This window comes from Heloderma suspectum, chromosome 14 (genome assembly GCF_057233095.1).
Source record: "Heloderma suspectum isolate Gila_16-S chromosome 14, 16-S_ref, whole genome shotgun sequence".
NCBI lineage: Eukaryota > Metazoa > Chordata > Lepidosauria > Squamata > Helodermatidae > Heloderma > Heloderma suspectum.
This window is the reverse complement of record NC_139471.1, coordinates 1,230,657-1,247,223: the sequence shown is the minus strand read 5'-3', so window position 1 is coordinate 1,247,223 and position 16,567 is coordinate 1,230,657. Positions and strand designations below refer to the sequence as shown.

The 16,567-nt window shown below is 48.7% G+C and overlaps 1 protein-coding gene across 4 annotated transcripts in view; it reads right to left on the bottom strand.

Moving 5' to 3' along the window:
• Positions 1 to 16,138, bottom strand: part of RXRA (retinoid X receptor alpha) — a 166,374-nt gene extending 150,236 nt beyond the window's left edge. For all 4 annotated transcript variants that reach the window (XM_084821108.1, XM_084821111.1, XM_084821110.1 and 1 more), the window contains exon 1: positions 15,701 to 16,138. In XM_084821108.1, coding sequence (XP_084677234.1) covers positions 15,701 to 15,728 — 28 coding nt within the window. In that variant the 5' untranslated portion in view covers positions 15,729 to 16,138. The remainder of the gene's footprint in view (positions 1 to 15,700) is intronic.
• Between the last annotated feature and the right edge of the window lie 429 nt (positions 16,139 to 16,567).

Below are 16,567 nucleotides of genomic sequence, written 5' to 3'. Positions count from 1 at the left end.
TAAAAAAAATACTGTAAATAACAGCATAAAACCAGCTGTGCCAGGTCAATGGAGAAACTCAATGCTTAAGATTCAGCACAGTAGCAAGGTGGGAGGGAGAGCACAGCACCGCATCAGAGCATAAGAAGGGCATGGCTGGATGGCATTTATTCCATTCCCCAGAGTGGCCCCCAGAAAGTCCCCCAGTAAGGCTGGGAGGAAAGAGAAAAGACATCACAAAGGGCATTACAATGCAATTGAAAGGCATAATAATTCCCAAAAGATTTATATAAAACATTAATAAAAACATTAAAGCCAGTTAAAACCAATAAAATACATAATTATAATAGTGAGCGTGTCATGGGTGCTCTCATAAAATGGCTGCCATGGCAGGGGGCTTGCCTGTTCCTCTATTGGCTGCCATAGCAGGCACGGCTGGTCACATTCCCTAGGAGGGAAACTGGTGAGGCTAAAGGAAAAGTCAGTCATAGGGTGTGTGCTCCAAAACATGGAACCACTCGTTGGAACCCATCGTTTTCTGCTTTTCTACCCATTTCATAGACGGCAGTTTGGTAAGACTGAGAGACAAGTCCCTTTCCCAAGAAGCTAAGTCCAAGACGGAGGTGCAACACACAAAAGCTGCTCTTGTGAACCCAAATAAAGATGGGGCTGGAGGGCCGCGGTTTGCTTTGCAGCCTCCCAGTTAAAAAAATAATAATTTAAAAAACCCTTAAGAATTAAAACAGAAATCCATTTGCTTCACCTCTGCAAGCTCCACAATAGGGTTTTTTTTCCTGTGACCAGAAGAGGACACACAATTCCAAGTGGGGCTGCAGCTAGGAGTCTTGTCTAACACATCGGGGGACGGGGAGACCACGGTGGTGAGGGCAGCGCCAGAGGATTAAACCGCCCCACTGCTACGTTCTGAGCTGCAGCACTTGCAGCGACCTTTTGCAAAGGCAGGTAAAATTATTGTGGACAGGGGGCCCATAAATACCACAGCGCCTCAAAGAGAAACAGCAGGTGCATCCCACGGGCCTGGCTCCGCAGGAAAGGAGATGGTTGTGTTAATAGATGGGCCCGTGAGGCTGGTGCTCACTCTCCCAAGATGGGGTTCCACATTTCTCTGCTGGAGGAGGAATCTCATTTCATAACCCGGCCTGGCAATGTCACAAGCGCCGTCTCCAACAGGCCCCCTCCCTTGGAACTGGCATTCTGGGGACAGCAGCCACTGAAGGGAGTGCCCTGCTTGGTAGCCCTGGGATCCCCGGCAAACGTAGCTCAAGCAATAATAGCTGTGAAAATTACAGGGGGCCACTTTGGTTCAGTGAGAAGGATGGGGAGAGCATGGCCCATGAACCGTGCACCAGGGACCTTAGTGTCTGCAGCCCTGATATAGGGCTCTGCTCACACACACCTCCCAGGAAGGGCATCATGGCAAGGGGCAGACCGAGCAGCCCCCCCCCCGCCCCACATCAGCCAGAGAAGGCGCATCAGCCAGAGAAGCTTGCTTTGCCCTCCCTGCCAGAGACAACACCTGTAAGAACCTTGAAACGAAGAACGGGTGCTGAGCAGGGCTGCTTCTTTTCCCCTCCTCCTCCCAATCCCTTTTCCTTTTGTGTCATGCCCTTTAGACTGTAAGCCTGAGGGCAGGCACGATCTCACTCTTACTAAAAATACTACAAGTTAAAAAATAAATAATATACACCATGATGGGGAAGATACGCACTCCTGCGTGCACAGCACACAACAGTATGGCAAGAATCGATTCATGCAACCGGGCCGCTTGGGTCGAGGACCTAGACAAGCGAACACCCAAGGGCACCCGCAGCAGCCTTACTTTTCCCCAAACCAAGCGCCTCCTGCTCTGCCTCAGAAGGGAAGTGATCCTGAAAAGGCTCCCATCGGAACGCCCGACCGAGCGCTCGAAAAGATGCACGCAATCCAGCGGGTGGAACGGAGTCGAAGAAAAATACACGGGGCGCGGACGGGGAAAGAAAACGCTGTCCACAGGGCTGCTCACCCACATGGGCTATTTTGTTGACAACGAGCTCCACACATTTACATGTTCAAGAATGTGGCGGGTGAGGAGAGAAGAAAATCCAAACCGGAGAAAGGAAGATACTGGCGTGGCTCCAGAAGTTTCTCTGAAGCAGAAGGAAGGAGAGCGCTCATTATTTCCTCCTGCCTTGGCTTTCTCTCAGTTTTATCCCGTTCCTCCCTTTCTGCACCATTTCATGCTCATTCTGCTGAGGCACTAGACAACTGCTTTATAACTCTAGGGGGCAATTTGACCATCCGTGAGCCAAGCGCAGACGCGCACAAGCGCACGCCGAGCTCAGCACCCGCCCAGAGAGCCCGAACGGCTTCTGTCTCGTAAATAATTTTCTCCCCCCACACACACTTTTCAGCAAACCAAAGCGTCTTTTTAAATATATCTAATTTATTCAGGTTTGGCAGGTGGGGGAAGGCGAACGGAAGCACCGCAAGGTGCATCAACGGCAGGAGAAGAACGGGAGAGTTTGTGCAACACATTAGCAACCAGAGAGAAACGTTCCCTGTGTGCAGGGCTGCGGAAGCGAGGGCCAAATTTGGCCTGCCCGGGGGCGAGCTCCGGCCCTCCCAGGCTCTGCAGATGGCCATGTGCCCTTCTGCCCAGCCGCCCAGCCTTAGGCAGTGTCCTAGCTTTTGTGCAGTTTCAAGACACTAGAGAAAAGGGTCCCATTCCTGAGACTTGGCTAACTCTGACTGGGCGGAGGAGATGGCAGCCCCTCCAGCCCCTGAAAATGCCACACAGAGAGTCAGGCACCCCTGCTGGATGGGGTGGTCTGTGGTGTGCTGGGAGGTCCCCAAAAATGGCTGGAGGGGCCTTCTGTGAGTGGAGGGCTTCCTCTCATGTAGGGTCCCTTCCTCTTGCAGAAGGCAAATCCTGGACCCAACCCTCGTCTTTGTTTTTCAGCTCTGTTACCAGTTGGTGGGAGAGTCAGGACAGATCAAAGGACGCCCTTCTTCACAGAGCACAGAGTTAACATATGGAACGCGCTGCCACAGGATGGGGTGATGGCCACCCACTTGGGTGGCTTGAAAGGAGGATTTGACCAATTCCTGGAGGAGAAGGCGATCCATGCCTACTAGTCCTGATGGCTGTGTGCTACCTCCAGGACAAGAGGCAGCGTGCCTGTGTACACCAGTTGCTGGGGATCACGGGCTGGAAGGTTATGCTGTTGCACCCATGTCCTGCCTGTGGGCTTCCCATTGGGGCAGCTGGTTGGCCACTGTGTGAACAGAATGCTGGACTAGGTGGACCCTGGCTCTGATCCAGCAGGGCTCTCTTCTCATAATACATTCGTTGAAGGCCTATAGGCAGAAAAGCATCAAACCCCCAGTAGCCGAATACGAACAGAAATATAACATATACAAGCGGGAAGACTTAATTTTTTAAAAAGCGTACTGGCATAAACCCTGGACTTCTCAACAAAGTTGCCTCCAGCGTAGCCCTGCTTGCTTTCTTTCTTTATGTATTTATGTATTTATTTATTCATCCATCCATTCCTACCTATATGTGCATATATATACCACTTCATGTAATAAAATCTCTAAGCAGTTCACCAGTGACAATATTCACCTCTCTGCCCTGAGCCTGCTTTGGGGGTTGCCCCTTTCCAAGCGTTCCAGGAGAGGAGGCCTGACTGTCATGCCCAGACACCAGCCTGGCGTCTCGAGGGTCGCAGGCAGATGCCTTGAAGACAGCTGGGGTTTTGTTTCTCCGCTTTCTTCCCAGCGTCTTTGCATCATCTGTTCCTCCCCCACCCCCAGTCTATAAAAACTTCTTGAAAGGCATCACGGGGAAGAAGGGAGCACCATAAGAAGCCGTAACCAGATGGGAAACCCATTACCACTTTTATTGGCCCCAAAGATCACGGTTGCCCCTTTCATCTCAGGGGCAACCAACATGCTGTCCTAACATGGGGGTGTGGTTCACGGTGGTTCACAGGAAGACCAAATTCAAAACTCCCAAGCCAAGGACAGATAGGAAACCTGACCTTGGAGCCGGAAGGAAAAATAAAGCTGGCAAAGCAAACTTGAGGTTGCCCTTTTGCTTTGCATGCCCAAAGCAGCAGCAGATGTGCAGATGGGTCTTTAAGCCCTCCCAAAGCCATGTTTTCCTCCAGCTGAAATTTTTAGCAAGTGAACAGCAGCGTTCATCCTTTTGCTTCCCAAACATTCAACAGCCGAGACGCAGTAAAACTGGAGGCAGGCTCGCATCCCCCAAAAGTATATATTTCCTTTTGGTGTGGAAGAAGAAGACTCGCCTGCCCTCGGAAGAGCTCGCTGCCTGGTTGTTGCAGCAGGAATGACTTTGTTCTGGACTTGTGTCCTTACATCCAGGAAGAGACACACCCAGATCAGCAACTCCAGCAGAGTTGCAGTGGGGCAGTCTCCCCTGAGGACAGGTCAGATCATTCTGCCCCTCTGCACCTGAGCGGCAGGCAGGCCCCACAGCAAGGACTCATGCAGAGACACAAACTGCAGGACTGCATTCTCTGGCACAAAACAGGACCGCTCCTCCATCAAGGCCATACTCTGCTTCACCACTGTGTCACCATGATGGATCTCTTCTTCCTCCCAGGATGCTGTGATTTCCAGGTGTGCAGTGACCCAGAAAAAGGCAAGTAACTCCTTGTGCAAAGCAAGGACAACTTCTACAACACATGGGATACAAGTACTACATATTCAAAGCAAAACCAAGACACCTTCCACCCAACGCATAGGACCTTATGGAAAGATCTATAGAGTTAAAGCAGAGGCAACTGGAAGTCCTCCAGATGTTTTGGCGTGCAAGTGGTCCATCCCTAGGTGAAAGGGAACCATACAACAGCACTGCAGTGAAGAGCCAAATCTTCTATAACAAGTCATGAGCAAACTTTCTGACGTCTTCCCATGAACCATAAACGATTAGGAATTTGTGGGGCAACCCACAGAAGACCTATTTAATAATGTTAATTGTTGTATGGTTAATGATAAATTTTTGGACTGTAAAAGACTTTTTGGTCTTTAAAATCAATTTTAAAATCTTATTTAAAAAAAATAGTGACCACATGACAGCTTGGGACTCTTGGAAAACTTATTATTTGATTAAATAATTTTTTGTGAACCGCCCAGAGAGCTTCAGCTATTGGGCAGTATAAAAATGAAATAACATAAACAACATAAATAAGTTTCTTGCAGCACACTCATAGTTCTCTTCACAGAACACTCAATTTAGAAAAACAAGATTTTCCGTGGCAGGGAAAGGCTGAATAAGAGAGACAGCTGAGGTCCCTTCCTGGACAATTTACACCATCTAAATTTTGACAGCAATTATTGAGAATTTTATCTCCCACAACCCACCAAGTCTTGGAGTTACAATATGAAAACAAAACCCCAAGGGGGGGGGGTAGGTTCTCAATTTAATAAAGAAAAAAGAGGGAGAATTCCAGCAAAAGTTATCTAAACCAGGTCCAACAATAATTGACGCACCAACTTGTTCTGCTTTTAGGTTAGATGATCATCGTGTTTTAAATTGTTTTTGTAACATTTTATTGTGTTTTACTGGAACTCACTGTATTGATATTGTTAAGCTGCTCTGTGCTGCTTTTGGAGGAAGGGTGAGTTATGAGATTTTAAATAAACAAATAAATATATATAAATACATACATAAATAAATAACATGCTGCTTGTTATTATATTTAATAACATAAATTCCCCAAGGAGTAGAGCTAAAATTCAGCACACAGGCTATATAAAGAAAACCTGGCCACCTGTATACATTATGCTTATTTAAATAAAATATGTATTGGTAATATTTATACGCCACTTAGTATAGTGAAATCACTAAGGAGTATAATGTACAACATGATACCTCTTATTTTGCATATTTCCCCCCATATTTTGTTCAATCAGCTCTGCTGATCACAGAAAGGAGCAAGTGGTGGTGCGGAGGGCGCGCCCGCACGCACGCCCGCACGCACACAAGCACTGGAAATCACTTACAGCATCTTCACGGGCTCCATTCCCATTTCAAAGCCGTAAGGACTAGAAACACTGTTGGTTTTGTTTAAAAAATGAAAGCTGAGATTCATTCTGCTTGTGGTGTCACATCCTCTGCCTTTTAGTCTGCACTCCCACAGAACTAGGAAGGTCCACATACCCCTATCAAGTCACACTTAATGCAACAGCCCCTTGTCTAACCCTTTAGCAACACTTCCCCTTAAGAGTATTTAATTTTTAAAAAAAATCAGGGTTGGCAAGCATTCTAGCACAACCTTATCCAACCTGGCACCCTCCAGATGTTTTGGACTGCAACTCCCATTTCTGACCACAGACCTCCTGGGAGGGGTCAACCCCTTTCCAAACTCTCGGGCTGGTGAGGAATTCTGGCGTGTTTGCCCAGGGTTCCGGGTAGCACCCACTTGGGGTTATATCCCATGTCAGCACTACTTAGAGTAGTCCCATTGAGATGACTGGCATCTAACTTAGATGCACATTGCACACCTCACCATCACCCTAGCCCAAGATGGTGCCTGGATTTAACAGGACTAGACAACCTGGTGCCCTCCAAATGTTTCAGATTTCAACTCCCAGGAGCCCCCAATGGCCAGGATTTATGGGAGATGTAGTCCAAACCAGGTTGCCTAGAACAAGGGTGGGCTGAAAAACCGATTTCCCAGATGTTTGGGAATTTGCCTCCCAGAATTGCTGACCATCAGGGCCAGGCTGGCAGGGGTGCTGGGAACTGAAGTCCAGAACAGCTGGAGCTCTGCCTTCAGCCCACCCCTGGCCTGGAATGCACCCCGTGCATTTCAGGGCACAGGGAGCAAGAGCCAGGGGTTGGGATGAGGAATCTGAGCTCTAAGAGAAGTTCTTTCCTGCAGGATCTCTTCTCAGCTTGGGGGCGGGGCTTTGTATGGGGGGGCAAGAGATTCACACACAGCCCTGCAGCCCCCTTTTTGCAGCTGCCCCTGTCTCAGTGTGCGCCCCTCCACCCCCGTGGGGTGCAGATCCTCAGTGTCCCCCCCCACCAGCAGTGCCGCCCCCTGTGAGAGATCACCCAGAGTCCAGGCCATGCAGGAGGCGCGGGTGGGCACTGTCCCAGAGAGGAGGAGGAGGAGGAGGCTGCCCACTGCTGGACCCTCTTCATGCTGAGCAGGCAGGATTTGTGCTCCAGCCTCAGCCCCTTTCCTGGGCTGCTGCTGCACCAGCCCCCACAAGGCGTTTCCAAGGACCCCCCAACTTCTCTGGAAAAAGAGCTACCAAGGCGAGCAGGGAGAGAATGAGTCAACTTTTACATATATAGGGAAACCCAAAAGGAAATTAAAAAGTGTACCCTTATAAACCAAACCGACATGACAGAATAGTCCTCATCAATTAATTAATTTTAGTTAGTTAAAATGTTCCAGGCTGCCTTTCAGAGCAGGGGCCCTCCTGAGGCCATGCTCATGAGTATAAAATCCATCGAATAAAACCAATAAAATCCATCGAATAAAACCAATAAAATCCACAGAATAAAACTCGAGGTGGTAATAAAAACAGCAAACATCCCCCCCCCCCCAGCACACACATGTAAAACCAGCATAAGCCAAAACCTACAACACAATTGCAGCTACGGACAGGGACGGTCCGCTGAAACATCATCAGATGAAGGAGAACGCAGGAATATGACCTCATGAGAGAAGGAAAGGTTTTCCAGCAATCTGGCCCCCTCCCCAAAGAGTCCTCCTGATCAGGCTCCGCGTACCCCTTGTCTGTTCTCTCCCGCCCCCACCACCCTGCTCTATGGCCAATGTGGTACATCTTCTATTGACAAGTTCTCATCCAGCGACATCTGGCAGGGCTGCACGCGACCCCAGCCCCAGCTTAGCAAGTCAGGGGCCAAGGACAGAACGCAGCTTCTATGGGCTGGAGTGCTTTCCCAGAGCACGTAGTACCGTCCCTCACACCAGTTCTTAAAAGGTGCTTGACGCCATTGGCTTCCTGCATTGTTTTCTTGTCTTGTGATCGGTGCTGCGAAAACCAGAACAGGGGATTTTCTTTCCTCAAGACCTCGTTGATAGAAAGCGCGTGTTTTCTAAGCTGGGAGGCGAAGCAGAGTCCAGTATCTGTTACAGCTTGGCAGTCATTGAGCCAGGGGCTCCATCTCCATGAAGATGTGTTGATTCTGCCTTGATTGGGGTTTTCTTGCTCCCTTCCTAATGCCAAGAACAACATCTGTAATGGATAACTAGCATTCTGGAATCTCTCACCTCCCAGTAAAAGACAGCTAACCAAATAATAAAGCTGTGGCTATGCTGTGCTATGCCTGCAAGAGATGCGCAGCTTTTGACCAGTTTGATCCCGTTGCGATCCTGCGAATCTCATCTGGCTCTCACGCTTGCAAAGACAGGCATGAAAACGGGATATTAAGACCAACAAACGTGAATGCAATAAACAGGGGTTTGAAGACAAGATGTTGCACATTGTCAGAGGTCTGGCAACAGCTGCAGCATTCCACTGAGTGTACACTCAGTGGCAAACTCAGATTTGTTCCTTTGTACTGGGTGAAACCACCCTGAAAGGCCCCACTTCCCACCTGGGTCCAGGACATATCGAGAAAGTACATGGGGGGAGACGGCTATGGGCTGAGAAGTTATTGGGCACATGTTTTAGCTGGGGGTGGGGGCGCAACAAATCCTGGATCCCTTCAGTGTGAGCGAGTGTGTGTGTGCATGCGTGCTTGTGTAAGGAGAGAGGGAGCAGCCAACTGGATATCATCTGTGCAAAGATACAGAAGGTGGCTGCAGAGATACTGGGGGCCTATGCTCCCAGTGGGTGAGCTCTCTCTGGTTTCAGGGAGAAAGGCGCACACACAGAAGCAGGCATAACCCACACAGCTGTTTAGATGTACAGGCGGGGGTGGTAAACCCTTTTTCTTAGCAATCGCTTGTTTCTGACAAAATCATCCTAGGGCACGTCTCCCATATTAAGCAACATTTTAGTGTTTTGTGGCGCAAAGACTGCACTGAAATTGCAAGGGAGGCGGCTTAGGAGAAAAGATGAGTGTCAGGAGACGTGAATGGGGTGTACAAAATTCTGATTGGGGTGGAGACAGTGGATGGGGAGACCTATTTCCTCTCTTGCATCATACCAGAACCCGACGGGGTCATCCCATGATGCTGAATGGGGGCAAATTCAGGACAGAGAAAAGTATGCCCTTCTTCACACAGTGCAGATTTAAACTGTGGAACTCACTTTCACAAGATGCCGTGATGGCCGCCACTTTGGATGGCTTTACAAGGAGGTGAGAAAAATTCCTGGAGGAGGAGAAGGCTCTCAATGGCTACTGGTCCTGATGGCTCTGTGCCACCTCCACTACCAGAGGCAGTGAGCCTATGTGCGCCAGCGGCTGGGGAACATGGGTGGGAAGGTGCTGTGACACTCGTTTCCTGCTTGTGGGTTTCCTGTGGGCAGCTGGCTGGCCCCTGTGGGGATCGAATGCTGGACTAGGTGGACCCTTGACTTCATCCAGCAGGGCTCTTCTTGTGTTCTTATGCTCTGCCTGCTGAAAAAAGTGGGTGTGAAGGGAACAGACCTTTGCCTGGTGCACAAATGCTTCAGCACTTTGGGCTGCAGCCCAAATCCAGCGTCTGAAATTGCAAGCATGTCCTCTTTTGAAAGCATTCCCACAGGGCTCCGGGTGCTGTAAAGGGAGCAAAGGAACTTTTCTCCAAGATTTCCACCAAAAGGGAAAGTTGAGGAACAATGCAGACAGACCAAATTCGCCAGTTCACAACACTCCTTTGGGGCAGTCAAGCTCAGGAAACTTTCTGCCCCTCTGCTCTTTGTGCCAACAGTTCACCCCCAAGTGGTTGCAATGTGCATGGTCAGTCTATGACATCACAGCAGTGCAGCCAGTGGTTAGAGCAGGGTGAGAGGCTGGCGGGTGACAATGGCCAGCTAGCAGTGATCTCCAGTTTAGTCTGCTTGAATCTAAAAAACACAAATGGAAGAGTTCCATTTATTAAATCATGGGGTGTTGAACCTCTTTCAGCTCAAGGGCCAAATTCAGTTTTGGAGAAGCTCTTGGGCACTGCGTTCCAGTAGTGGGTGGAGCCGAAGGCAAAAAGGGGTGGGGCTAAAAAACAGAAATACCAGCATCTTGTAGCTTAAAGCTCTCACTGCAGGCAACTTGGCCTTAGGAATTTGCATCTTTCAGAAGGGGGGGGGGCTACACAAAAGCCAGGAGGCCACCACATGGCAGGTGGCTGAGTGGAAAGGGGGTATGGCCCTCTGGGGATTGGGACCCCATGGGGCTGAGCCTGAGCTTCCCCACCCCACTTTCAACGAACACCAGAGTCATCTCTCTACAGCCTTGGAAGAGCCCTGGAATTGTACCCACCCAAAAATCCTCAGCGTTCTCCCTCCAAAACAAGTGCAGACATGAGGCTTTGCTGTCAATCGGAACCAGTTGCTTGCTTTCGGAAGCAGCAGGAATCCAGCAAGAGGGGATTTGAACTTCATGAGGCATTCTCATGACCAGCCATCAGCCAGCCAGCCAAGAGAGTTGTGGCTTCATGCCCAGCAACGGGGCACACAAACCGGTCTCCCATCCATTTCCATCAGACAGTTCCGTGACCTTCAGCAAACCGTTTTGGATTCCATGTTTCTGCCATTTACAATTCAGCATCAATGAACTCACAGGGTACATGGTGCATTCCCCTTGCCTGTGAGGGGAAAACGTTGAGCCCAAGAAAACAGAGGAACTAGCCCAGGATGGTATACTCATGGCCATCAGTTCAACCCTCAGCATGCCTGCCCAGAGAAGCCCCATAGATTTCAACTGGACTTGCTCCCCAGTAAATGTGTGTAGCAGGGCTGGGCAATTTGTGGCCCACCAGATGTGGGACTGCAACGCCAATCAACCCAGGTTGGCCTTCCACCTCCCATCAGCCCTAGCCAGCACAATCATGTGTGAGGGAGGATGGTAGTTGTAGTCCAGCAACATCTGGAGGTGCACAAATTGCCCACCTATGGTGCACAGGCCACAGTTCCAGTCAAGAGGGGGCCATTGTTTCCTTATTTATGTATTAGGCTCAGAATATCTCTAAGCAGTTCAGATTAAGATGCATATATAATATTTTTTTTAATCAAAACAATATAAAAATAAATAATTTTAAAAATATTACAGCAAAGATAACAGTGAAAAAAGAGGGCAGTGACATAGTCCATTACAGGTCAGGGAAAGCGTGTGTAAATAAATATAGGTTCCAGGGGGTGTCTGAAGCTTGCTGCCCCCTCTGCACCCACCCACCCACCCCAAACCACGCATGGGGGAGAGTTCCAGAGGGTGCTGCTACTGAGAAGGCCCCGTTGTTACTTGGCAACATTCTCTCTAAACTGGGACTTCATCCCATATCATCCAGGAATGAATATTATTCCTTATTACCTTAGGGGCAGAGTGCATGTCTTGGATGGAGAAAGCCCCATTGCTGCCCCTATGCTCTGTTTTGTATCTTTGCATGTTATATCATATCTGACGCCCATACTAAAAATAATCAAGACTGGCATAACAAGCCAGTTGCCAACATCCCATCACATGCTGGTGTGACCAACAAACAAGGTGGGGCTATGCAGAAGAAGTGGGCGGGTCTATGCAGATAGGGGCAGGCTCAACTCTGAATGGCTGTACTCACCAGGAACTGTTGACTGATTGATTTTTATTCATTATTAACATTTATTTAAATTGCTGCATGCTGCCTGGATTAAGCCATTACGGCAGCATGCAGCAATTTAAAATTAAATAAAATCTTAACACAATGTAAAAAACAAGACCATTAAAACCAGTACAGTGTTAAACTACGTAATTTAAAAGGCTATATTAGAAGATGTACCTTTGCAACTGCTTGCTTTCTCCCATAGAAGAGATGGGTTGCCATTCAATCCTATGGGGGACGGGAGGCATTAATGAACTGCCTTCTGCCTTTAGGGCATTTATTGCAGTGATAGCAAAGCCTGCCTCAGAGGGCTTCCTTCAAATAAAAACCCCACCTATGAATGACAAGCATTTTTGCTAGGGGTCCCAACTTGATTCTCAAACGCAGAGGTCCCAATTTACCCCACCCCAATGGTGTTCCCCAGTCCTTTTAGTTTCTCCCATAGAAGTGAATGGTTGCAGAGTGCTGTCTGGGCGGGCAGGTGGGCACATACTTGCAGCAAGGGCCTTTTGCCCCTGGTCCCGAGTGCCTCAGTCCCCACTCTGCTCCTGACTCAGTAGGGGTCTGTACAACATGTCCACATAGATACACACACAGCCAACCCCCCATCAGAATGACAGGCCTTTTGGTGATGATCATAAGAATACCCAGGAGTTATCCTGCCCTTTAAAAGATCTACAGCACCTTTGCCATCCAATCATCCACAATTACAGCAACACTTCCAACCATCTGTCCATTTATTTATTTGTTTTATTTATTTGATGTATATCCTGCCTTTCCGCCCAAAAAATGGTGCTTGAGGCGGATGACAATGATGCAGCTAAGATGAAAACAAACATATGATCCAAACAATCAGAAAAACAAACAGATTTAAAGCACAATTAAAAACACAACAATAAAAGAAATAAGCAGCACCCAGCCAAATAGAACCCCTTCCAGTTCTGTTTCCCTCTGCAGAAACGTCACGCTTTCTTATTATTGTTAGCACTCATCCTGTTAATGAATACTGCATCATCCAGGTGCTGGAAGAGGTTCATAAGCAAAAAAAGGAGTCAGGTCTCTGCCCCAAGGAGCATGCAAATCCAAAAATTAACACTGAGGGAGAGAGAAAGGAAGGGAATGGAGGGAGAGGCAGAGATTACAAGCAACAGATCTGAACCCAGGCATCTACAACTATGGAGGCCCTGGAGGTTGACGGTTAAGGAGCTATGACAAAGGCTTTCTAGAAAGGGGGGTGTTCTGAGGATGCAGCCAAAGGAAGGTTTCATCTGTAGCATTCACACAAGATGCTCCCCTGCATCATGCATTTCATAGCGTGCCCTGGGGTCCTACTTTAAGGGGGGTGGCCCTCTATTTTGCCACCTCTGTTTCTGCTGTCACCAGCAGCAGCCACTCCAGCAGCAGGCTGAGCTGAGGGAGATGAGGCGGGGAAGCGGGGCAATTCCACAAGTCCTGCTGAAAGACTTTTTTTCCCCTCTTTCCTCCCCATCCTTTTTTCCTTGTGTGTCACATCTTAGATTGCAAGCCTGCAGGCAGGGACTGCCTTGTCTGACTATATGTGAGCCACTCTGAGAGCCTTTTTTGGCTGGGGCCCAGGATAAAAATACTTTAAATAAAATGAGTAAATAAATCAGCATTTCAAGAGCTGTCAGAGAGTCCTCTACTGGAAGGTGTTCTCCATTAGATCTCTCTCTCTCTCTCAAAAATTATTTCTGAGCTGCCTTTACGGGTGGAATCCTCTCAAGGGGACATGCAAAATAAAAACCACAAAAGCAGATACAAGAAAAATCCATCAAAATATACTCAAAACATCCAGAAGGGGGGGGGGGAGGAAAAAAAAAAAAAAACAGGGATTGATAGGCAGCCCAGCCAAGTCTGGTTTAAAGTCAATGAACCAGAAGCAGAGAGATCAGGAGCCTTGAAGTTGCCCATCAACACTTAGACCCTGGACAGCAAAGCAAGCAGGTCACCTGGTCACAATCTTACACACTATGGTGAGATGTTTTGTACTTCTATTTAAATTATGGTTATTATTTCTATATTGGCATTTATTGGGACCCAGTGTAGTGGTTGGAGCACTGGACTGGGATTTGAGAGACCTGGGTTCTACTCCCCACTCAGCCATGAAACTTACTGGGTGACTTTAGGCCAGCCACTGACGCTTAGCCTAACCTTCCTCACAGGATTGTTGTGTGGATAAAATGGAGAGGAAAAGGACCATGGAAGCCACCTTGGGCTACTTGCAAGAAGGAAAATGGCAGGATATAATCACAATAACAACACAAATAAGTAAATAAATATCAGCTATGCAAATATAATGTATGAGCAAACGAAGAGGACCCCAATCTGCATTTCCTCTCTTTTTCCGCCATTTGGTAAAACAATTTCTGCTGAACTGTCCCCCAGCCACATTGCTAAAGCAGACATAAATCAGCACTAGGTGCAAAAAGAAAAGAAAAAACTCAAACCCCACCAGCTGAAGCCCTGTGATCGAAGGGGGGGGGGGAGCCTATGTGAGTTTCTCAGAACTTTTTTTTTTTTTTAATCAAAGTCAGGCTAAACCCACGAATACCAACCAAACCCACCCCCAAAATTGAAAACAATTTTAAAAACAGAGAAGTAGGCATGGATTGTTCACAAGCCAGAACATGACTCAAAATGCTGGCAAAAGAAAGGAGGTGGGATTGCAGGTGGAAATTCATTCGAAAGGCAAGGAGATGGAAGGGGAATCTCCAGTCATCCCACAGTATTCTGATAAGAGCAGCAGAAACAGCTTCCTTGGACCAAGACTTGACCATGGCCGGTCCATTTAACCCGGGCAATGACATTTCTTTCCGCTAGACTGATCTTTTTGGAGAGGGGGGGGGGAGAGATGCCTTCAGAGGGGCTTTAAAGGGAAGGGGGGAAGAAGGCGGTCTTTTCAACATAGAATTCCAGAAAGAAGGTCCAACATCCAGAGAGATCCCTTTCCCCAGGCACCGAGGGAGGAGAAAACCAATTCGGATCCCCATACAACGAGACGCTGAAGCTGTTGAGTCCGAAAAAAGCTGTCCTTGCCAAAAGCACCCGAACCCCCCAAAAACACCCTCCAAGGGGCTGCTTCCGAAACTCCATCCAGAGCAGGCACTTCAGTGAGAACTTGGAGCCCGTTTGGAAAGTGCTTGGATCATTTTTTGTACTTTCCGACACGGTGGGAACAAGGCTCATAGGCCTCCTTCTCTGGGCCTCTCTCTTCATCGATTTCTCTTAAGATCCACTTGGGAAGCCCCCGGGGTCTCCGTCCGCCCCCGGAGTCCGATGCCAACTTCCAAAAGACCATAGGAAGCGGGGGGGGGGGGGGGAGAGAGAGAGACAGGGAGAGGCAGAGAGAGAAAGCCCAGCTCCCAGAACGATTCCCAACCCCTCTCCCTTTCTCTCTCTTTCCTTGACAGAACTTTCCCAATCTGATTACTCGCTCCTTCAGACTGACCACACCGCTCCCTGCAAACTTCGAATGCGTTCAGAATAATCTTTCTTTTTATAAATGCATTTCTAAAATCCACAACGACCTCCTTCCACAACAACAAACAGCCACACCGTCGCCTGGCTAGATTCGTCAATTGCAGCGAGATAAACAGCCGAGCCTGGTGAAATCGACAAGAAATGGGCAAGAAATTGACAAACTCCTCCAGCTTTCTCCCCTCTGTGATCAAAAGATCGGCTGTGTAATAAAGACACTCTTCCCCGCACTCCGCATTTTCTCTCTTCTTCTCCTGCCCCCTCCCGCCTTTCCCAGATCGCTTCTTCTGGCTCCTTCTTCGCCTCCTCCTCCCTCCACGATCGTCAAAACATAAAGATATATATTCAGTGAGATACAGATATATATGCGTCCACATTTAGATACATCACATTGAAAGATATCGGCAGTGCTTTGCATTCGCTTTTCTTTCTTTTTTTAAGCCTCCTCCCTCCAGCTTTCTTGGAAAGAAAGAAAATTCGCCAAAGAAACTCACCCAGTGGGAGAAAATGTTTGGTGTCCATTTCTGCTGTTTAACTCATGCCAAAGAGGTTTTGTGATGAAGATCGGTGGCGGAAAAAAAGGGGGGGGGGAGACGGGGAGGGGGAGGAAAAAGAAAGGAAGAAAGAAATCCACAGTCGCCGGACAATATTTAAAAAATAAAGTAAAAATCAAAGCCGGAAGGAAAGGGGGGAGGGGGAGAAAAAAAGCAGAGAAGTGGAGAGGTGGGGAGAATGGAAGTGATTTTTCTCTGCTTTTGCCTTGGTCGGCTGTTTGGGGGTTTTAGACCCCCCCCCCCTTCCTCCTCCTCTCCGCTTGGTCCTCCCTCTCCCTGGGGAAAAATATATATATAAAGGTATCGAGACGCTGCCCGAGGCAGAGCAAATCCAGTCCCAGGGAGTGCGCGCAAGGCCGAAGCGAAGGGAGTTGTTACAAACTCACCCAACAATGTAACTAAAGTACTTGTGTGTGTCTGTGTGTACGCGCGCGCGCACGCGCGCGTGTGTGTCTGTGCGCGCGCCTCTCTCTCTCTCCCCCCCCCCCCCCCGGCCACGGGAGCTGCAATTGTAAAGGGGCCCCCGCCAAGGGGGAAGCCGACAGCCGATCTGCTTCCCGCGAGGAGGCTTTTGCAGGGTCCCCTTCTTAAGGGCGCACGGGATTTTTAGGGAGGTGGAGAGCTGATAGGTGGTTCTGGGCCGCAGACGATGGTCTGATGAGAGATAGTGTGGTGTAATGGTTGGAGCGTTGGACTGGGACTCGGGAGTCTCGGGTTCGAGTCCCCACTCGGCCATGAAGCCCACTGGGTGACTTTGGGCTAGCCCCTGACTCTCAGCCTGACCTACCTCACAGGGTTGTCGTGAGG